We start from the raw sequence: 24173 nt of genomic DNA, 5'->3' as shown, positions 1-24173 counted from the left end.
GCTCCTCTTAGAGGAGGCAGACAGTGCCAGAAGGGACCCCGCTCGCACCATACCGCCAGCGGGGCATTTTCAAAAACAAATGAATATAGGAAGGGCAACAATAGGAAAAAAACGCAACTCTGGAAAATCCATTAAAAAAGGTGCCGGAACTCTGTGTTCTGTACCAGCCTGCTACCGGCCTTGCAGAAAAGGCAACCCCTTTACAGACGGCAAAAGGCTGGAATACGTCTGCCAAATTTATTACAACAACAAACAAAACATGAAACAAGATACCGGAGCTTTGAAACTCTATTGGAGCGGTTGCTTTCAGCAAACCAGCCCTCCCCCAAACATTCCCTTTATAAAGAGTTCAGGGCATGGCCTCTCTTTGCCTCCTTCCGAGAAGTCCCACAGCCTTCCTCTGCTTGCTCCTACTTGACTGCCTCCTGCGTCGGGCGTCCTTGAACAGGGCCAGCTGTGGGTCATCTTCATCCACACTGTCAGGCTCACACAGCTGGGTCTGGGTCTCCACCAGGTAGGAGGGGCCTGGCTGGGGGCTCTGCGGAGCCTCAAAGCCATCATCAGCAAGTTCTTCAACACCCCCCTCCTCCCCCTCATCTGAGTCATCCGACCCAACTGCCGAACCCACAGGCTGACCCTGAATCACAACACTATCCCGCACCGCAGGGCCCTTCCCCCGGGGCTGCCGATCCGGATGCGGTCGGGATGGGAATTGTTCATGAAAAGCAGTCACCAACGCAGGGGCATGAACGGCGGTCGCGTCTTCCCAGGTGAAGTCCTCTGGTCCGTAACCTTTCCATTCAATCAGGTACTGGAAACGACCTTTCAGCCAACGGGAATCCCTGATGCTGGCGACCTCGTACTCGGGGGTGCTGCCTCCATCATGAGGTCCTGATGGGGGAGGTTCCGCTCGGCGGAGTGGACAAGCCGGTTGCTCGGGGACCAACAGAGACCGATGAAAGACTGGGTGCACGCGCAGGGAACGTGGCAGAGTTAAGCGATAGGCGACCGGATTGATGACAGCCTCGACTGGGAACGGTCCTAAATATCGGTGATCTAACTTTCTCACCGGCCGTGTTGACGGTAGGTTCCTGGTGGACAACCAGACCCGATCCCCCACCGATAGTGGAGGCGTATCCCGTCTTGACCGATCAGCAAACCTTTTGTAATCGGCCTTGGCCTTCTCTAACTGACGTCGCACCAATCGATGGATCGCCTGTAACTCTGCCATGAAGTCGTTCGCTGCCGGCTCCGGTGAGTCCACGGGAGAAAGGGGGAAAAACCGGGGGTGATAACCCACATTGGCCAAGAACGGTGTCATCTGTGTGGAGGTGTGCTGCGAATTGTTAAATGCAAACTCAGCTATGGCCAGATAGTCCACCCAATTGTTTTGCTGCAGATTGACGTAGCAGCGCAGATATTGTTCCAGGATACCGATGACCTTCTCGGTTCCCCCGTCAGTTTGAGGATGATGCGCGGACGAGAGACAAATCTTGATATCCAACGCATGCATCAACTCCTGCCAGAAGCGGGCTGTAAACTGGGCCCCCCTATCAGAGACGACTCTATCAGGGAGGCCGTGCAGCCGAAACACCTGCTGAATGAACATACGACTAGTGACGGTAAGCCGCGACAGGGGATGAAGTGCGCCATCTTGGTCAGCATGTCCACCACCACATACACTGTCGTAAAACCAGAGGATGGGGGTAAATCCGTCAGAAAGTCCATGGACACAGCCCCCCAGGGTCTTTTGGGTGTTGGCAAGGGCTGCAGTAATCCAGGCGGGGCCCCTGTCGCTGACTTGGCCTGCCTGCATGGGATGCAGGAGGTGACATAGGACTGGACGTCGTGTCGGACTCGGGGCCACCAGAAGGTACGGGAGACCAGGTTCAGGGTCTTGAACAGGCCAAAATGCCCCGCTGCCGGGTTATCGTGACACTGGCTGAGGATGAGTCCCCTGAGTGGCCCTCCCGGAACATAGAGCCGGTCACGATAATACAAGAGTCCATCCGTGACCGTCCAAGGAGAATCTGGCCCCACCTCCTCCTTCCGCTGAGCCACCCACACCTCCTGCTGCTGTGCCTCCCGCATCCGAGCCCGTATATCAACCGGCTCCCGTACCGCAGCAAAAGACTCGACGGGGATCACTGTCCTGGGCAGAAGCTTGTCTTCCACTCGGGAATATTCGGGCTTCCTGGACAGAGCATCCGCTCTTTGATTGTGCCCGCTAGGTATGTACCGAACCCGGAAGTCAAACCTCGCAAAGAAAAGAGACCACCGGATCTGGCGTTGGTTCAAATTCCGAGCGGTCTGCAGGCTTTCCAGATTCTTATGGTCCGTCCGGACCTTGATTTGATGCCGCGCTCCCTCCAGATGATGCCTCCAGGCCTCGAACGCCGCTTTGATGGCCAGCAGCTCCTTCTCCCAGATTGTATAATTGCGCTCCGAAGGGTTCAGTTTTCGTGAATGATACGCGCAAGGGAAGAGGGTACCGCTGGGCGTCGTTGCCTGGAGTAACACCGCCCCAATGGCAATGTCGGAGGCGACCGCCTCCACGACAAACGGCCGTTGCGGGTCAGGATGCTTCAAGATGGGCTCCTTCATGAAGGCTTCCTTCAAAGTCTGGAAAGCCTGTTGTTCTGGTGCGTTCCACTGGAACCGAGTCTTCTTCTGCAGGAGCCGGGTGAGGGGGGCTGTCAAGGCAGCAAACCCAGGGATGAAAGTTCGGTAATAGTTGGCAAATCCAAGAAGTCGCTGAACATCCTTCACGCGACGCGGGGGTTGCCAACTCTGCAAAGACTCAACCTTACTTGGCTCCATGGCGATGCCCTCAGGAGAAATGCGGTGACCCAGGAAATCGATGGTCACTTCTCCAACTTGGCAAACAGCCGATGTTCTCAGAGTCGCTGCAGGACCTGATGGAGATGCTGATGGTGCACCTCACGCGACGGGGAGTAGATCAGGATGTCGTCCAAGTAGATCACGACAAACTGATCCAACAAATCCCGGAAAATGTCATTCATGAAATGCTGAAACACAGCGGGGGCGTTGGTCAGGCCAAACGGCATCACCGTGTACTCAAAATGTCCATAGCGAGTACCAAACGCCGTCTTCCACTCATCACCCGGCCGAACCCTGACGAGGTTGTAAGCTCCACGCAGGTCCAGTTTCGTGAAGATCTTAGCCTCCCGGAGTCGGTCCAAGAGTTCGGGGATGAGGGGCAGCGGGTAACGGTTGCGCACCGTGATGGCGTTGAGTTTTCTGTAATCGCAGCAAAGCCGTAATTCGCCCGACTTCTTTTTGACGAAGAGCACGGGTGCAGACACTGGCGAGGACGAGGGCCGGATGAAACCGCGAGCCAAATTCTTCTCCAGAAAGTCCCGCAATGCTGCCAACTCGGGGTCCGACATGGAGTACAAACGCCCCACTGGGAGAGGCGCATCAGGGACTAAATCAATGGGGCAGTCATAGGGCCTGTGCGGGGGTAATTGATCCGCCTCTGTCTCGCTGAACACATCAGCAAAGTCGGACAGTTCGGGAGGCAAGGAAACCCCTGGGAAACCCTCCACCTGGCCGGCACAAATATGGCGGGAGTGGTCCACGCACTGCAAGCTTGGGAAGGTGACCAAGTTCTGTGACCAATAGATCTGTGGGTCATGCGCCCGGAGCCACGCCAGTCCCAAGACCACGGGGAAGTGCAGGTCTGAGGTGATATAGAACTGGATGGCCTCCACATGGGAACTGATGGCCATACATAATGGTTGCGTGGCGGCCGTAATAGGCCCAGACAGGAGCACTCGACCATCGATAGTCTCCACTAACATGGGCGGATCCACCGGGCACTGGGGAACAGCCCATTTGGCCACAAATGCTGAGTCCATAAAATTTGTGGTGGCCCCAGAGTCAATTAAGGCATGGACTGGAATCCCCTCTGGCTTGCCAGGAAGGATCAGACGTGCCTCCAATATCAGATGCCGTGGAGGTCCACAGGCAGCATCGGAAAGACGTCGCTCAGTGTTGTTGTTGTGGGACGCCCGATCTATCACACCGTCTAGATCGGGCTCGGGGCGTTTCCCGACAGAAAAGTAGGGGACTTTCTTGGGGCAGACTCGATCACTGATGCCCGCTGTCGCTTCTTTGGGCAAAAAGCAGCCAAATGTCCAGGGTCCCCACAGTAAAAACACAACCCCCCCGATCGTCGTCTGTTCATTTCAGTCACCGATAGACGAGACCTGGCGGCACCCAGCTCCATTGGCTCCTCCCTTTGAACTGGGGGATCTCGCACAACAGGGGCGGCAGGGGTCTGTGGGGTGGCACGGCGACTCCTTCGCTGCTGCAACCGAGCATCGATCCGCAGGCAGAGATGGATCAGCCCATTCAGGTCTGAGGGAATATCCACACGGGCCAGCTCATCCAACATCTCCTCCGACAATCCATCCTGGAAGGCATCCACGAGCGCAGCCTCATTCCAGGCGGAATCCTGGCTAAGCAGCCGGAAATCGCTGATATAGCCCTGTAGGGGGCGTTGACCCTGCCTCAGAGCTTTCAGACGTCGAGTAGCAGTCTGCGTCTTAATAGGGTCCTCATACATCAGACGCATATGATCACAAAACCCCACAAAGTTGTCCAACAATGGGCTAGGTTGAGCCAGCAGAGGCGTGCCCCAACGAGCTGCATCACCCGAAAGAAGGCTTAACACAAACCCCACCTTATCCCGGTCAGTGGGGAAATCAGCTGCTCTCACGCTGATAAAGAGCTGGCATTGTCCCAGGAAAGCAGGAAACAGTTCTGGAGTGCCTGTAAATTTATCCGGCATTGCAACTTGGCATTTTCTCCTGGGTGGGGGTGATGGTGGGGGTGCAGCATGAACCTGAGCTTGCAGTTGAGCCACCTGAGCTGCCAGCAAAGTGAGTTGCTGGGTGAGCTGGGCATTCTCCGCACGTAGCTGCTCCATAATATTAGTAAGGGGTGGGAGGCTGAAAGCAAACTGTTCTGTACCAGCCTGCTACCGGCCTTGCAGAAAAGGCAACCCCTTTACAGACGGCAAAAGGCTGGAATACGTCTGCCAAATTTATTACAACAACAAACAAAACATGAAACAAGATACCGGAGCTTTGAAACTCTATTGGAGCGGTTGCTTTCAGCAAACCAGCCCTCCCCCAAACATTCCCTTTATAAAGAGTTCAGGGCGTGGCCTCTCTTTGCCTCCTTCCGAGAAGTCCCACAGCCTTCCTCTGCTTGTTCCTACTTGACTGCCTCCTGCGTCGGGCGTCCTTGAACAGGGCCAGCTGTGGGTCATCTTCATCCACACTGTCAGGCTCACACAGCTGGGTCTGGGTCTCCACCAGGTAGGAGGGGCCTGGCTGGGGGCTCTGCGGAGCCTCAAAGCCATCATCAGCAAGTTCTTCAAACACCCCCCTCCTCCCCCTCATCTGAGTCATCCGACCCAACTGCCGAACCCACAGGCTGACCCTGAATCACAACACTCTGTTCCGGTGCGTTCTATGACAAAAAAAAGCCCTGGTCATAAGTCTCCTTTTTCAATGCCATTATAACTTCAAATGGTCACTAAACAAATGGTTGTAAGTCAAGGACTACCTGTATTTGAATCTTATGGATAACTATCAATTTTATGGATGCCTAAGTGAAAAGTACTATTTTTATTAAAATATTACATTCGTTTTCCCAAAAGTTCATACACTACCCAGAGTGGCAATTAAAGCAGTTGCCATTTATTATGGCAAGTACACCTGCTCCTGATTTTGTCATAGATGATTTCCCCCAAAGGAAGTGCATCTTTGCACAATTCTTAGAACACTTTTCTTGTTTTTCTACATCACCAATATTTTGGCTTTTCCAGTCTTGAGGAAGCAAGATGTTCTTTGGCCTTGGCTTTCAGGAGAAAATTATAGAACTGCTATATGTGAACTAAGCAATATACCTGATGAAACATCTTTTTTTATGTGTTACAGAACACAATAGAGCTGGAAGGGACCTTGGAGGCCTTCTAGTCCAGTCCCCTGCTCAAGCAGGAGAACCTACCCCATCTCAGACAAGTGACTGTCTAGTCCAGGGGTAGGCAACCTTGGCTCTTTTATGACTTGTGGACTTCAACTCCCAGAATTCCTGAGCCATAAGAGCCAAGGTTGCCTACCCCTGATCTAGTCTCTTCTTAAAAATTTCCAGTGATGGATGCCCACAATTTCTGCGGGAAAGCTGTTCCACTGGTTAATTGTCCTAGCAATTCTGGAACTTCTGTTAAACACCATATAGAATTATCCTGAGATAGATCTCACCCAAGCCTCAGGAGAAATTTGGGTGCACACTAGTATTTTTCTTTTCTTTTCAGTGAATGAACATAATACTTCAATATTTTACTGCTATTTTTAAAATACTCAGTGGGTTAGGACGCTGAGCTTGTCGATCAGAAGGTCGGCAGTTTGGCGGGTCGAATCCCGAGTGCCGCGTAGCAGAGTGAGCGCCTGTTATTCGTCCCAGCTTCTGCCAACCTAGCAGTTCAAAAGCACGTAAAAATGCAAGTAGAAAAATAGGGACCACTACGGTGGGAAGGTAACAGTGTTCCGTGCGCCTTTGGCGTCTAGTCATGCCGGTCACATGACCACGGAGACATCCTCGGACAAGCGCTGGCTCTTCGGCTTTGAAACGGAGATGAGCACCGGCCCCTAGAGTCGGAAACAACTAGCATGCATGTGCGGGGGAACCTTTACCTTTTACCTTTACCTATGGACTAACCAATAGAACTCTCTTACCAGGAAGGTCATTTAATTGCAACACTGCCCAGGGTCAACTGTTTTGCGACAGAAATGTTTTATATATAAAAACAAGTCTGTAATTTAATTTTTAAAACCAATGCTTTCCGTCTTTTGCAACTTTCATAAAATAGTTGCAAGCAGCTTGCATCAATGTTGTCATTTGTTTTATTTTGATGAAAAAGGAAAATTTGAAGAAGTTACTAGAAGTGTATGAAATGTTAGGGGAAGAAGAAGATATTGTCAACCCTTCAAATGAACTCATAAAAGAAGGGCAAATACTTAAGCTTGCTGCTCGCAACACATCAGCTCAAGAAAGATATCTCTTCTTAGTAAGTATTTTCCTCTGACTACCATTTTAAATGTCTTTAACAATGGATTTCTATGTTTGTGCAGGTGAAGGGGAAGTGCTATTTCAGTGCTGTGTTTTTTCCTACAAAGAAAGATTTCCAAATTGACTTTCTGTAGTTCTCTTTCTAGTATAATGTTCCTAATTGTTCTTAACATAACTTGTGAAGCAATGCTAAATATGAACATGCCTTCCTTCTAAACAGCCTTATAATTTACTTCAGACAGGACCAGGAACCATAGTTAATTCTAACTAGAACTAATGTTGATGCAAATAAGGGTGAAACATAATTAAATGACAAGGGGTGCTTATGTATACTGAGAAAGGAAACTTCCCGGTTTACAGGTGGAAGTTTACAAAAAAAACAATGTGGAGTGGGGAAAGGATGACAAGTGGTAATAAATTCAAATAAATAAATACTAGATTATAGATTAATAAAAGGATTCTTATGAAATTGTCCACCAGGCTACCTTCTCTTAATCTCACATCCCCTATTTTTGAATGGATAAGTAATGAATGGTGTATTTAACTAGTACATCTTGGTACTGTAGGAGGAAGAGTAGCAGAATCTGGGGGCAGAGTTAAAAGAGGAATCAGCCTAGAATCCCTACATAGCCACAAGCAGACTAAGTCCGATCCCCCCTTTAAATTCCATGGACCCTGATCTAACTCAAAGCAGGTGCTACCTGTTAGTTGAGAAGATTCCTGTGCATAGGCATGTGAAGCAATACATTAGTTTAATTGAACTTTCATGTGTGGACCCATGCCTGACATGTGCCCACTGAAAACACTTAAATGCCTTCTGTTAGTTTCAAAAGTATCTTTCTAACTATTTTTTTTCTCTTGTGAAGAGGAAATTAAGTTTCTCTACTTGTACTCCAGCCTTCTTCCTAAAAGTCATGTTTATATTTAAGGCCAGATTTAACTCAAAGTCAGTTAAGTTCTAAAAAACGTTTGTGTAACACAGATGTGGCTAGAACAATCCTTAGAACAATCCTTAGAACAATCTCGACAATCCTTTACTGTACTTAAAATTATTCCCAGAAAATATTTCACACACTCTACACTCAAAACCAGCTTCCAGGCAAGCTGTACTTTCAAAACCAAAGAACTTTTTTTTTAAAGTAAACATTAAACAAAATAAAAATGGCTTCACTATTTTAATCCTTTATGAAACACGTACTTATTTTGCACACTGGCAAATGTAACATTTCTCTCAGGTTGTACTACATTGTATGTTAAAAGAGAACTATAATTGAGTGAATATCCTGGGAAGATTGTAGCAAAGTTAGTTATGCTATCCATTTATTAATTAATATTTTTCTTATTTTTCTTTCACTAAGACACAACTTTCACATTGGAAAGTGAATGCTTTTTGTTCAATATAACCCACTTAATACAATTGTGGATCCTAATGTCTTTTGGTATATTGTTGTTTTTTTTCCAGTTCAATAACATGTTGCTGTACTGTGTACCAAAATTCAGCTTAGTGGGATCCAAGTTTACAGTCCGGACAAGAGTAGGCATTGATGGTATGAAGATTGTAGAAACCCACAATGAAGAATACCCACACACTTTCCAAGTGTCTGGGAAAGAACGAACTTTAGAGTTGCAGGCCAGGTAAGAAGTGAGTTTAAGACTGTTGCATGAAGCATAGTCACACGAAAGTAAAACATTAGAGTCCTGGAGCAGAGATGTTGAAAACTGGCATATATCTGACTTTCGTTTGGAAAGCAGTGGTTCTTTTCATTCTTCTTAGTGAAATTCAAAATGTGTGATTGAAAGGACATGATGGGTTTTAGGTCAGCATTTTCAAACTTGGCAACTTTAAAATGTGTGGGCTTCAACTCCCAGAATTCCTCAGCCAGCATGCTGGTAGCTTTGCCCAGCTGATTTTTTGTTGATTTTTGACCTTTCCCCTAATCTCTCCAGGTCAGTTAGATTCCTGTAGCCCTTGACTTAAAACCATTCGTTTAATGATCATTTGAAATTACAATAACTCTTTAAAAAGTAAATTATGACTGTTTTTCACACTTACAACTGTTGTAACATCCGCATGGTCACATGATCAAAATTTGGGCACTTGGGGTCATGTGATCACCATTTGTAACCTTCCCATTCAAGCAAAGTCAAAGGAGGAAGCTAAATTTGCTTGATGACTGTATAATTCACTTAATAACTGCAGTGATTCACTTACCAGTGGTCAAAATGGTCGTATAATGGGGCAAAACTCATTTAAAAACTGCCTTGCTTAACAACAGAAATTTTGGGTTTAACTGCGATCATAGGTTGAATAGAACCTGTATGGTTAGATGAATCTCCAATTTCAGTGGAAATGTTGAACAGAAGGCATCAAGTTGCTTGAAAATATATCTGGCCTGAAGAGATCTGAGAATAACCTATATTAAAATTACAAAAATAACTTGGAACATTTCATTATTGAAACCAAATAAGTGATTCAGGTAGATTGAAGAAATATATTAGATGTATTTAACACTGTTAACTGAATTCTGTTTATATTAAATAATGTGGAATAATAGTTAATAGTCATGTTTGTTTATTTATAATTAGTGGATTGCAGGATGCTCTATGTCTCTATGACGTGAAAGTTTCTTTAGGGTCCTTTCCATAGTACATAATCTCTTCTGTTTTTTAATGAGCATAAATAAAAAGGCTAGATAAATGTTTGTAATACCAGCTACATCTTTCTTCTTATGTTATTGAGTACATGCCTTATACCAGGGGTGTCAAACTCAATTTCATTGAGAGCCGCATCAGCATTGCGGTTGCCCTCAGGGGGCCGGGTGGGTATGGGCTGGGTGGGCGTGGCCTACTGGGTGGGCGTGGCTAGAGTGTGTATGGCCTACTGGGTGGGCGTGGCCAGCTCTACATCGTTCACATCAAGGGTGCCTATGGGGGCCTGGGCAGGAGTGGGACAGATCTGAGGGTCTCTGGCAGAAGAAGGGTCTCTGGGCCAGGGCCAAGGCAGTGGGGGCCGTTCCCTCACTGTTTCCAGGATGGCTTCATGGGCCACATGAAAGCACTTGTGTTTGACATGTCTGCCTTATACTGATAAACAGTGATCTTCTTCATCCCCATAAAAATTGCATTAGTTTGCCCTAAGGATTTTCTTTACCAGAAGAATTTGTCTTTGTTTGATTCCACTAGAGTGCAAATTGATGCTTCTGGTTATAAGATGCATTTTGTTATAGAGATGATTGCTTCCTGTTGATCTCACAGAGCCATTACTGCAACCCTGTGAGAAACAGAACTTAATGTTTGATTAGATCAATTTATACAGTCTCTGTCTGTACCTCCAAGACTTAAATGCCTAGAGTATTATCTTATTAAACCTCCCATGTTCTAGCAGTTGACACAGATGTAAGATTTATTTTTTATCATGCAGCTACACAGTCTGGAGTCATGGAACAGAACCATTGGTCTGTTTAGTAGTTATTCTGATTCCATGAAAGTGAAAGCAAGTCACAGCCTTGGTTTCCTTCTTTGATGTTCTTAGGGAAAATATGATGTCCCATAGGCATTCCTATAATCATAGGTATTCCTTTGATTATATGCCTATTTGAAGGCAAAACCATTATTTGGAAGTAGCAGGTTGCAGTCTGGGTGCAACTCTTTAAAGCAGCGATTATGTGCAACTATTGCTCTGTTTGGATCCTTGCATATTGCAAACATCTTTTTGCTTTCAAATCTGCACAGCCCTAGCAAAAAAAATCCTTTATTTCTGCAAACTGAAAGCATCAGAGCACTAATTTCCAGGCAGTAATATGTTATATTAAGTCACCTATAGTAGAACTGTTAATGTATCACTACAGAAGACTTAGATAATATGAAAGCAATCGCTTGAGCCCAAGCTTGTCTACGCTTAGGGGACGGGAATGGAAAAGAAACTGCTAAGTGGCTTTTATGTAAATGACCTGCTGATGAGAACTATGGAATTTCTCTTCCAAATCTGCTTTTAGAAGTAATTTGAACAATGCATGCTAGGCAGTGTACAAATTCATGAGATTAGTTTTAATTGTGGAGTTCAATTTGGCAGGAAAATTTTATATATGTGGTAACAAAGTTCATTTCTCAGTACAATTCAGATCAATAGCTATAGCTTTAAATGACTTTATTTCTGGAAGGTGGAAGGGAAGATCGGAGATGGGAGAAATCCAGCCTTGAATTGACCAGAACAATTTGCTAAGTCTGAAACCACAACCCCTCCAGTCCATAGAAAAACCTATCTCCACAGAATTGGTCCTTAGTGCCCAAAAGGTTGGGGGACACTGCATTAGAGACATTATTCTGGTATACATACATGTTAAATATCATTCTGAGCTCATTTCAGATGTCATATTTCAACAAAGGTTTAATCATGCACAGTTGAAAGGCATCAGTTTTTTAATCCAGGATCCCAGTTCTCTTTTTTCTTGCAATTAGATATTTTTGATGTTTTCGATAGGTACCTTTTTATATGCTTCATCATTTGTATGCCTTGCCATGTAAAATGGCTTTAGCTTGTTAACAATTTCTGAATATGCTTTTAAACATGCTTTTAACCATTATCTCCAACTGTGTTCTTTAGCTCTGAACAAGACAAAGAAGAATGGATCAAGGTAAATACACCTGGCTTCTTATATCCAAATATGCAATAAATGTGCTAAGATTGACACTTTATATGCAACTAGGTAATATGGCTATTCCCCTGCTGCTGCTGTTGTCATGATTCTTTTGAAATTAAATATCCAATGTTTGTTGAGTTAAAAAGTTAGTTACTGGAATCAAGCACATATCTATCTCTAGTATTCATTTTGGTCTGACATTTAATCATTTACTCTTCTGTTATGTTAAATTTGATATTCTTTCTCCATTTCATTGATTCCAGACTCTTCAGAGTACTATAGATGCTTTTCAGCAAAGAAATGAAACATTCAGAAATGCAATTGCAAAAGAATACGATGACATGCCTATTGAAGTTTCTGTAAGTTGAGTGTATCTTTTGGGTTATGTATACTCCTGTCTGCTCATATTAATTCAAAAATCCATATCAGAAAAAATTGAAAATAAGTCATGAAACGGATTAGTTTGCCGTTAGAATGACCTTTCAAGTCATGTAATCGCTTATATGGGCCTGTTTTTATTCACTGTATTGTAATGTATCATATAGGGATGCAGTGGCTCAGTGGGTTAGGACGCTGAGCTTGTCGATCAGAAGGTCGGCAGTTTGGTGAGTCGAATCCCGAGTGCCGTGTAACAGAGTGAGCGCCTGTTACTCGTCCCAGCTTCTGCCAACCTAGCAGTTCGAAAGCACATAAAAAATGCAAGTAGAAAAATAGGAACCACTACGGTGGGAAGGTAACAGTGTTCCGTGCGCCTTTGGCGTCTAGTCATGCCGGCCACATGACCACGGAGACGTCCTCGGATAAGTGCTGGTTCTTCGGCTTTGAAACGGAGATGAGCACCGGCCCCTAGAGTTGGAAACGACTAGCACGCACATGCAGGGGAACCTTTACCTTTTAATGTATATGGATAGACCTGCACAGAGATGTCTATCCAGGAGATGGTCTGATTTGCCAAAAGAAAGAGACGAAGGGTGTGGATGGAAGCAGGAATAATAGGAGAGGGAAAAAATAATAGTGTGAGTCAAATTCAGCATGGCAAACTGGTATCTGTCATATACATGGCAAAGGTATTTACATATCATTTCAATTTATGAGGCTGGACCAACTGCAGACTCACTTGAAGATTTATTGTATCTAACAAATTATTCTATGATGTAAAAGTCAAGACTCTGAGAACAGACAAGCATATATGGTGCCACAATCTCCTGTTATAAATCTTTCATTCCAATTACTATCCATTCATGATAAGAGTTTTGTTTTGTCTTTTAAAAACTCTGTGTGACTCCCTGCTCAACATTTCTCACTCCTTTTACTATTGCACATTATTTTTTTTTAAAAAAACAACCCTAAATCAACGGATAGTACATAATATTTGGAAAACAAGCATTTCTTTAGAAAACAGTGAAAGAGTTCCAGAGGGAGACATTAAAAAATGCAAGAGAGATACATACTGTGATAATCACAGTTTATTCTTTATTCAGTCAATGAACAGAACATAAACAACATTTAAATTTAGATTCCATTTCTAATTATCATACAACATAGCTGTCTTTTTGGTTAATCCATTTGTTCTGATCTCTACAGAAATTCTCTTGATCCCTCTTTTTGCACATATAAAGAGTGCTGTGCTCATTTGAATATCTTTTCCTGGTTTAAGGTCTACTGTACTTATGGGATTGAAGCCCAGCTGCCATTAAAGTTAGGATCCAAGTATCTATTTCTCTTTTATTTCCCTACAATTGCTAGCAGAACTTATTTATGTATGGCTATTTTAATCTTTGGCATGCCCTGCCTTTTCCTACATTACTGGATTTGGTTACTGCTGTCAGGGGAAAATGCAAAGCATCAAACTAATCTTGAATATCTTTCAATCCTAAATATGCAGCTGTTGTTTATAGTAGCATCAACACCTGTTATTTACTTTTAAGATTAGCCTGTCATTCCACTGGATTTTCAGGCAGAGACTTAATTACCTTTTCTTCTAATAATGTTCCACAATTTATTCTTTTCCCCTCCTCTGAGACTGCTGAGCTCGGGAAGAGAGCCCCAAGATGGATCCGAGACAATGAAGTGACTATGTGTATGAAATGCAAAGAGCCATTTAATGCACTAACAAGGAGGAGACATCATTGCCGAGCTTGTGGGCATGTAAGCACAAAGCCACATCTGCTGGTTAACAGTTGCTGAAGCTGCCAAAAACTTGTTCAGAAACTCCATCTGGTGATTGCTTTTAAATGCTGTTTTGTTTCAGCTGACACTTGCCATGGCAGGAAGTCAGAATCTGTGAACCACTTGTGAACCAAATCTGCGCCCCCTTATGGCCAATGCAGGAAAATTTTCTGTAAATGGTTCCTTTTGACATTTTATTGACTTAAAAGCAGAGGTCTTCAAACTTGGCCCTTTTATGACTTGTGGACTTCAACTTGGAACCGCTTACTGCTTACCGGTCGAGCTCCGGATGGCCCCCGACCTTCGCTCCTTCCGGCGCGATCTCAAAACCTTCTTTTTTGAACAAGCTGGCCTGGTCTGACGGGATGGGGTTGGGTTTTTTATAATTAGTTTTAATTTTTAATATGTATCAATTACTACGGGCATAGTTGTTTAATCACTTTTTAATTTTTGTATCCTGTTTTTTATTATGTATTGCCCTGTTCACCACCCTGAGTCCTTCGGGAGAAGGGCGGTATACAAATTAAATTATTAAATTAAATTAAATTATTAAACTCCCAGAATTGCTCAGCCAGCACTGAGGAATTCTGAGTCGAAGTCCACAAGTCATAAAAGGGCCAAGTTTGAAGGCCCCTTAAAAGCATTTTAATAAAATGTTTTATTAACTTGTTAGTTAAAATAACCACAACCGATTTCATTTTACTGCTTTCCGATCTCTATTCTGAACTGTCATAAGCTATTTGAGCCTCCAACTGATCATCTTCATCTGGTTTCAAGTTATCTTTGGAAATTTTCTTTTTCAGAGTACCAATCTTAATCTCTAGTTGGAATAATTTTATTTCTGTGATATTTTTAATTGGATAATTCATAGATGTTAAGTTATATATTCATATTTTTGTACATCACATTTACCGGTACATGTATTGACTGTCCACATCTAGTGATACTTTGCTGAACACAGAAACAAATTTTTGGTTCCTAAATTAACCATGATACTGATGTTCGTGATATGGAGAGCTGGTTAATTTACAGATTTTTCTCAACTGAAAGTTAAGGTCAATATTACCCTTATCTTCTTTTGCGGCTCTTTGATCATTTTTGTCTTTGAGAGGTGGTGCTAAATGCCTGAACAGTCCTGTTTTAGAACTACTGGATGGAGTTCATATTTGGTTGCTATCATTGTAGAATAAATTAATAAATTAATCCTTTAGTAAAAAATCTCATCATGGCAAATGGTGTTTGGAGCTAATGTTTGAAGCAAACTAATGTTCCAAAGTAACTCGGTTTTTCCTTTTTTTCTTAAGGTGGTTTGCTGGAAATGTTCTGATTATAAAGCTCATCTTGAGTATGATGGCAATAAACTGAACAAAGTCTGTAAAGATTGCTACCACATTATAACAGGGTGCACTGACAGTGAAGAAAAGAAAAAAAGAGGAATATTGGAGGTATGAAATTTAAAGAATTAAAGTATGTTGGGTTTTTTGTTTCTTTGTTTTAATCCCATTTATATCCCGCCCTTCTCCGAAGACTCAGGGCGGCTTACAATCTAAGAAGCACAAATCAATGTGCTTAGCAATAGCCTTTATTCTATGTATATGCCTGCTTATTAGGGCTTTCCCCCCCCCCAAGCGGCATTATTACAAAGTCAGCTTATTGCCCCCAACAATCTGGGTCCTCATTTTACCTACCTCGGAAGGATGGAAGGCTGAGTCAACCTTGAGCCTGGTGGGACTCGAACCTGCACTAACTGCAGGCAGCTGGTGTTACTTAAGGAGGCATTAGCCCACTGCTCCACCAAGGCTCTTTAATGCTTATTTACATTGCTTTGTATGTTTGTTGCCTGCCCCCATTTTATGAATTTAAAATGTTTTAATAAAATGTTTTATTAACTTAAAAGTAATAAGACCATACTTACTGCATCCAGTTTTGGTCACCATATTATAAAAAAGATGCAGAGACTCTGGAAAGAGTGCAGAAAAGTGGGGCTGGAGGCTAAAACATATGAAGAACAGTTGCAAGAATTGGGTATGTATAGTTTAGTGAAAAGAAGGACTAGGGCTGACACGACAGCAGTGATCCAATATTTGAGGGGTTGCCACAAAGATGGGGTCAATCTATTTTCCAAAGCACCTGAAGGCAGGAGAAGAAGCAATGGATGGAAACTAATCAAGCAGAGAAGCAACCTAAAATTAAGGAGAAATTTCCTGACAGTGAGAACAGCAACCAGTGGAACAGCTTGCCTTCAAAAGAGGCTTTTAAGAAGAGATTGGACAGCCGCTTGTCTGAAATGGTATAAGGGTCTCCTGCTTGAGCAGAGGGTTGGACTAGAAGACCTCCAAGGTCCCTTCCAACTCTGTTATTCTGTTAAAATGGCATCGATAATTCTCATAATTACTTAAAATTGCATGCAGTCAGGAAGGCATTCATGAGAACTAACTAGCCAAAGGCTGTAAAGTAAAGGTAAAGGTTCCCCCGCACATGCGTGCTAGTCGTTTCCGACTCTAGGGGCCGGTGCTCAACTCCGTTTCAAAGCCGAAGAGCCAGTGCTTGTCCGAGGACGACTCCGTGGTCATGTGGCCGGCATGACTGGACACCAAAGGTGCATGGAACGCTGTTACCTTCCCACCGTAGTGGTCCCTATTTTTCTACTTGCATTTTTACGTGCTTTCGAACTGCTAGGTTGGCAGAAGCTGGGACGAGTAACAGGCGCTCACTCTGCTATGCGGCACTCGGGATTCGACCCGCCAAACTGCCGACCTTCTGATCGACAAGCTCAGCGTCCTAACCCACTGAGCCACCGCGTCCCGCGTAGCCAAAGGCTGTGCTGAGTTGCAAATTGTAATTTAGCACTGTATGCAGAGATACAAAGTTTTCACCTTCTTGCTAATTTTGGTTCCTCAACCACCATATTGAAAATGATAGTGTTTCTTGGGTTTCCATTGGACACAGTTTTGACTGCTAAAGGTAGAGAAGAGAAAAGGCAGAAGGAAAAGTGACAGAATTTTGCTGAGACTTTACTAAAAGAAATCCATCCTTCCAAAATTGCAAATACGCTTATAAGTTGCAATTCATTGGAAGTCTCCAGTGCTGCTGGTTTTATTAGCTACTTTTAAAACCCCGTTATTGCTTCTTTATTACATCCAAGGATTATTTTGGCGCAACAAACCCACGCCAACTGCTGTTTAGAGGCAAACATACTCAACCATAGTCTTTTATTTTGTGAAAAACTTGACAATGCTACTTTCAAGAAGGACTTCAGAAGAAGCCAGAGGGAAGACGACGCTTTTTGTTATAAGCTACTTCATGAGTTTCCTTTTTGACTTTTTCTAAATGGCATTTTGAGTAAAATGAAGAAAATGCTCCCTGGAATTGATTGATTATTAAATATTTTGTAAAAGGTCAGCGATTCTTCCATTTTCATTCTCTTTCCGCAAGATTACATTGCTTCCATGTCATGTTTCTTTGATGAACAGTGAAATACCAAGCCACCAGATGGGCTTCTTCATTTTTGTGACTTACCGTATATACTTGAGTATAAGCCGACTCGAGTATAAGCCGAGACCCCCAATTTCACCCCCCAAAACTGGAAAAAGTTATTGACTCGAGTATAAGCCGATCCGCCGTTCTGCAAGCCTCTGCCGCCAGCAGAGGCTCGATCCGCCATTTTGCAAGCCTGAATACACAGGAATACCCTGTGTGGCCGCGGCTCGTCGGCAGGTCTCCGTTCCTCCTGCCGACCTTTGGGGAGGTTTGGGCGCCTCCCCAAACCTCCCCAGGTCTCCGTTCCTCCTGCCGACCTTTGGGGAGGTTTGGGCGCCTCCCCAAACCTCGGCAGGTCTCCGTTCCTCCTGCCGACCTTTGGGGAGGTTTGGGCGCCTCCCCAAACCTCGGCAGGTCTCCGTTCCTCCTGCCGACCTTTGGGGAGGTTTGGGCGCCTCCCCAAACCTCCCCAAACCTCGGCAGGTCTCCGTTCCTCCTGCCGACCTTTGGGGAGGTTTGGGCGCCTCCCCAAACCTCGGCAGGTCTCCGTTCCTCCGCGCAGACCTGCCGACCTTTGGGGAGGTTTGGGCGCCTCCCCAAACGTCCCCAAACCTCGGCAGGTCTCCGTTCCTGTTTGGGGAGGTTTGGGCGCCTCCCCAAACCTCCCCAAACCTCGGCAGGTCTCCGTTCCTCCGCGCAGACCTGCCGACGTTTGGGGAGGTTTGGGCGCCTCCCCAAACCTCCCCAAACCTCGGCAGGTCTCCGTTCCTGTTTGGGGAGGTTTGGGCGCCTCCCCAAACCTCCCCAAACCTCGGCAGGTCTCCGTTCCTCCGCGCAGACCTGCCGACCTTTGGGGAGGTTTGGGCGCCTCCCCAAACGTCCCCAAACCTCGGCAGGTCTCCGTTCCTGTTTGGGGAGGTTTGGGCGCCTCCCCAAACCTCCCCAAACCTCGGCAGGTCTCCGTTCCTCCGCGCAGACCTGCCGACCTTTGGGGAGGTTTGGGCGCCTCCCCAAACGTCCCCAAACCTCGGCAGGTCTCCGTTCCTGTTTGGGGAGGTTTGGGCGCCTCCCCAAACGTCCCCAAACCTCGGCAGGTCTCCGTTCCTCCGCGCAGACCTGCCGACCTTTGGGGAGGTTTGGGCGCCTCCCCAAACGTCCCCAAACCTCGGCAGGTCTCCGTTCCTGTTTGGGGAGGTTTGGGCGCCTCCCCAAACCTCCCCAAACCTCGGCAGGTCTCCGTTCCTCCGCGCAGACCTGCCGACCTTTGGGGAGGTTTGGGCGCCTCCCCAAACGTCCCCAAACCTCGGCAGGTCTCCGTTCCTGTTTGGGGAGGTTTGGGCGCCTCCCCAAACCTCGGCAGGTCTCCGTTCCTCCGCGCAGACCTGCCGACCTTTGGGGAGGTTTGGGCGCCTCCCCAAACGTCCCCAAACCTCGGCAGGTCTCCGTTCCTGTTTGGGGAGGTTTGGGCGCCTCCCCAAACGTCCCCAAACCTCGGCAGGTCTCCGTTCCTCCGCGCAGACCTGCCGACGTTTGGGGAGGTTTGGGCGCCTCCCCAAACGTCCCCAAACCTCGGCAGGTCTCCGTTCCTGTTTGGGGAGGTTTGGGCGCCTCCCCAAACCTCCCCAAACCTCGGCAGGTCTCCGTTCCTCCGCGCAGACCTGCCGACCTTTGGGGAGGTTTGGGCGCCTCCCCAAACGTCCCCAAACCTCGGCAGGTCTCCGTTCCTGTTTGGGGAGGTTTGGGCGCCTCCCCAAACGTCCCCAAACCTCGGCAGGTCTCCGTTCCTCCGCGCAGACCTGCCGACGTTTGGGGAGGTTTGGGGAGGCGCCCAAACCTCCCCAAAGGTCGGCAGGTCTGCGCGGAGGAACGGAGACCTGCCGAGGTTTGGGGAGGTTTGGGGAGGCGCCCAAACCTCCCCAAACAGGAACGGAGACCTGCCGAGGTTTGGGGAGGTTTGGGGAGGCGCCCAAACCTCCCCAAACGTCGGCAGGTCTGCGCGGAGGAACGGAGACCTGCCGAGGTTTGGGGAGGTTTGGGGAGGCGCCCAAACCTCCCCAAACAGGAACGGAGACCTGCCGAGGTTTGGGGACGTTTGGGGAGGCGCCCAAACCTCCCCAAAGGTCGGCAGGTCTGCGCGGAGGAACGGAGACCTGCCGAGGTTTGGGGAGGTTTGGGGAGGCGCCCAAACCTCCCCAAACAGGAACGGAGACCTGCCGAGGTTTGGGGACGTTTGGGGAGGCGCCCAAACCTCCCCAAAGGTCGGCAGGTCTGCGCGGAGGAACGGAGACCTGCCGAGGTTTGGGGAGGTTTGGGGAGGCGCCCAAACCTCCCCAAACAGGAACGGAGACCTGCCGAGGTTTGGGGACGTTTGGGGAGGCGCCCAAACCTCCCCAAAGGTCGGCAGGTCTGCGCGGAGGAACGGAGACCTGCCGAGGTTTGGGGAGGTTTGGGGAGGCGCCCAAACCTCCCCAAACAGGAACGGAGACCTGCCGAGGTTTGGGGACGTTTGGGGAGGCGCCCAAACCTCCCCAAAGGTCGGCAGGTCTGCGCGGAGGAACGGAGACCTGCCGAGGTTTGGGGACGTTTGGGGAGGCGCCCAAACCTCCCCAAAGGTCGGCAGGTCTGCGCGGAGGAACGGAGACCTGCCGAGGTTTGGGGAGGCGCCCAAACCTCCCCAAACAGGAACGGAGACCTGCCGAGGTTTGGGGACGTTTGGGGAGGCGCCCAAACCTCCCCAAAGGTCGGCAGGTCTGCGCGGAGGAACGGAGACCTTCCGAGGTTTGGGGAGGTTTGGGGAGGCGCCCAAACCTCCCCAAACAGGAACGGAGACCTGCCGAGGTTTGGGGACGTTTGGGGAGGCGCCCAAACCTCCCCAAAGGTCGGCAGGTCTGCGCGGAGGAACGGAGACCTGCCGAGGTTTGGGGAGGTTTGGGGAGGCGCCCAAACCTCCCCAAAGGTCGGCAGGAGGAACGGAGACCTGCCGAGGTTTGGGGACGTTTGGGGAGGCGCCCAAACCTCCCCAAAGGTCGGCAGGAGGAACGGAGACCTGCCGAGGTTTGGGGAGGTTTGGGGAGGCGCCCAAACCTCCCCAAAGGTCGGCAGGAGGAACGGAGACCTGCCGAGGTTTGGGGACGTTTGGGGAGGCGCCCAAACCTCCCCAAAGGTCGGCAGGAGGAACGGAGACCTGGGGAGGTTTGGGGAGGCGCCCAAACCTCCCCAAAGGTCGGCAGGAGGAACGGAGACCTGCCGAGGTTTGGGGAGGCGCCCAAACCTCCCCAAACGTCGGCAGGTCTGCGCGGAGGAACGGAGACCTGCCGAGGTTTGGGGAGGCGCCCAAACCTCCCCAAACGTCGGCAAGTCTCCGTTCCTCCGCGCCCTGCCTGCCTGCTTCTTTCCGCTGCGGAAAGAAGCAGGCAGGCAAGGCGCGGAGTTTGGGGAGGTGCGCGCGCACCTCCCCAAACCTCCCCAAACTTCGGCAGGTCTCGGACGGCGGTGGCTTGGGAGAGGTGCGGGCGATCCCGGAAGCACCAAAGCCTCGGCCGCGCACAAGTCCTCGGTAAGTTTTTTTGTTGACTGGAGTATAAGCCGAAGTGGAATTTTTCAGCCCAAAAAGTGGGCTGAAAAATTCGGCTTATACTCAAGTATATACGGTAATTTGCTATGATTTTATTCCTTACCAATTGTCGTCTCATGAATTGTGAACAATTATTGTGATCTTTTTGGAATTCCTTAACCACCTTCCTTTTATCTCCACAGATTGAATCAGCAGAAGTGTCAGGGAACAGCGTGATATGTAGTTTTCTACAGTACTTGGAAAAATCGAAAACATGGCAAAAGGCTTGGTGTGTGATACCTAAACATGAAGCCCTTGTTTTATATATGTATGGTGCTCCACAGGTATGTATGTAAAAGGAATGGAAGCCAGACCATAGCAAAGTTCCTTCCTCTCCTTAGGGTAACATGATAACATGCTTACTGTATCTTGTATTTACAATTCTGCAACTCTAATTTCTACTCTTTCTGAATTGGATTTTTCTTGTGTAAAAGAAGAGTTTACACAATAACAATCAGAATTGGCTATGACAACAGTGTATCTCTCCCCATCTTCTGTTAACAGAGGGTGATATGGGATACAAGTAGTCCTCAACTTACAGCTATTTGTTTAGTGACCATTCAAATTTACGGCACTGAAAAAGTGACTTATGACCCTTTTCCACACTTACAACCATTGCAGCATCCCCTTGGTCGTGTGATCAGAATTTGGACACTTGGCAATTGGTTCATATTTATGACGGTTGCAGTGTCCTGGGGTCATGTGATCCCCTTTTGCAACCTTCTGACAAGGAAAGACAATGGGGAAGCCAAATTCACTTAACAACCGTGTTACTAATTCAACAGCTGCATTGATTCACTTAACAACTGTGGCAAGAAAGGTTGTAAAATGGGGTCAAGGCTCAGTTAACAACTGTTTCACTTAGCAACAGAATTTTGGGCTGAATTGTGGTTGTAAGTCAAGGACTACCTGTAACAGGTCTGAGTTTTATAAATCTGGGGAGCATCTAATGGCAACAGTAGCTTAGATTTTTTAGGACTTCTTAGCTGCTAACTTGTGGTCATATGGATTTTTGCACTTGAGTGTGGTAGCTATAGGTCAGGGCTTTTCAAGCAGTGGTACAGGTACCACCTGTGGTACATTGGTACCTGGCAGGTGGTACACAACCATCCTAGAGGAGTAGCGGGGGAGGGGAATGAGCTGAATTGGTCGCAGCACCACACAAGCCTGAGTGAGGGAAGCCTGGAGCTGCAGGGCTGTCAGGGCTCAGTGGAAGTGCCAGGATCAGCACCAGGCTCCAGGTGGAGCTCGGCGCTGATCCTGGTGCTTCTGAGCCCAGAAGAAGTGCCAATCAGCTGGAATGTTGCAGCATCTCCAGGGTCTTCTGATTTACATTCAGATGCTTGGCAACTGATTCATATTTATGATGGTCACAGTGTCCCAGGGTCATGTGAAGTGACCAAAACCTGCTGCAACCACCTAGCAGACGGGGGGGGGGAATAAAAACCAAACACCCCCCACCCCACCCCCGCTGCCAATCCTCAACAGAAATGCTCACAACAATGAAAACCTTGGACAGGAGGAAGAGCGCCGCTGGGTGGGCAGGCAGGTGTCTTGCTTGGCTGTGGCTTGGGGGGAACTCTTTTCAGTGCCATTCAAACAATCACTAAGCAAACTGTTGTAAGTCGAGCACTACCTGTACTTCATCACTTTTTTCCTTTTTTGGGGGGGGGCGTGTCATCAAGTTTTTGACACCTTGCTAGGCGACTGGTGGTACTCGGATGTTGCCATATCCTAAAAGTGGTACAATGGGTGAAAATGTTGAAAAGCCCTGCTATAGGTCAGGGGTGTCAAACTGCCGCGGGTCAGACGCATCATCCGGAAGCTGCACCCACCCCATTGCCGGCAATGGCAAAACTGTCCCGATACGTTGCACGATGTCACGTGATGTCGCGAGTTTGACATGTCTGCCATAGGTAATGAAAGGGCAGGGAGGAAAGAGATCTGATACCCTGATGACCTAGGAGGTGGTTTTCTCCAGTTTTGCATTCCCCCCCCCCCGTGGTTGCATGTTTGATCTATAAAATTTAATCTTAATAGGAATGAGAACGTTTTTGTTCCCCTGTCACTGGTTTTCTCCTGTTGGAAATCTAATATCCTCTATAGTATAACCTCTATAACAGGGGTCCCCAACCCCGGGCCACAGCATGCCAGCAACCTGCATAAACAAGGAAAGCCCCGTCCGCGGGATGCAGGCAGCACACAAAACCACACACCCTCTGATCCCTGGAAAAACCACTCTCCACGGAACTGGTCCCTGGTGCCCAAAAGGTTGGGGACCTGTGCTCTATAATAAATTAAGAAGCTTCTTTTTGGTGACTCCTATCAGATGTTGCCTTTTTAAAGTGACTTCATTTCTGTTTACATAGGATGTCAAAGCCTTGGCTACTATTCCACTTTTGGGCTACACAGTAGATGACACCCCAAGAAGTGCTGACCTCCCTCACAGTTTCAAATTGACTCAGTCTAAGTCTGTGCACAGTTTTGCAGCAGATAATGAAGAGCTGAAACAGAAGTGGTTGAAAATCATCTATTTGGCTGTTAAAGGTGAAACACCAGATTGCTGCAATGATTCACAAATCAGTTTGGAGGATCAGCATGAAAGCACTGCAAAACTGGAATCCACCAATGGTCTGTAAAGCTGTATTTCTCCCATTCATATTGGGGTTGACACTACTTCTTAAAACAAATTTGAAAATATGCCAGCCTTTCTGCCATGGTTCTTAGCACTTTATGTTGGAAAAGAACAAAAAAGTCCATATCGTTTTAGAAAAATTGTCCTTATGTTTATGTTATGTCAATAAAATTAATGTACAGAAGCATTCCACATTTTCTTTTTATTCCGTTAATGTCTTAGCCAAAAAGTCATCAATATTAACCTAATGCTGTTATTTCCAAGATTGTTATCATACAACATAGTACTGTTGGGGGATGATACAGCTTTTTCATAATGAAGTTGATCTCTTGGTAATTTTCTATGAATCATACATGTGTGTTTTTAGATATACCTCTACATTGCCAAATAGATGTAGTGAAATTTAAAGTTAGATTAGCTTACAGCATTTAAATTCTCGCACTATTTACACTGATGTGTATATAAAAACTATACATTTTTGTTTGTGAACCAAACAATATCCAGAGTATCTAAACATTTCAAATGATCTATT

General features: G+C 46.8%; 1 protein-coding gene across 1 annotated transcript in view; it reads left to right on the top strand.

Annotated features, from left to right (window-relative positions):
* The window catches only part of FGD4 (FYVE, RhoGEF and PH domain containing 4), a 67680-nt gene extending 43899 nt beyond the window's left edge, over positions 1-23781 (top strand). The window contains exons 9-16 of the mRNA XM_081331267.1: positions 6956-7102; positions 8567-8739; positions 11708-11738; positions 12008-12103; positions 13767-13892; positions 15218-15358; positions 21150-21290; positions 23376-23781. Of these exons, the coding sequence (XP_081187393.1) occupies positions 6956-7102; positions 8567-8739; positions 11708-11738; positions 12008-12103; positions 13767-13892; positions 15218-15358; positions 21150-21290; positions 23376-23645 (1125 nt within the window). The 3' untranslated portion in view covers positions 23646-23781. The remainder of the gene's footprint in view (positions 1-6955; positions 7103-8566; positions 8740-11707; positions 11739-12007; positions 12104-13766; positions 13893-15217; positions 15359-21149; positions 21291-23375) is intronic.
* The last annotated feature ends 392 nt before the right edge of the window (positions 23782-24173 follow it).

The sequence above is a fragment of the Vipera berus genome (assembly GCF_964194415.1).
Source record: "Vipera berus genome assembly, chromosome: 6".
Lineage (NCBI taxonomy): Eukaryota > Metazoa > Chordata > Lepidosauria > Squamata > Viperidae > Vipera > Vipera berus.
This window is presented reverse-complemented; position numbering and strand designations above follow the sequence as displayed.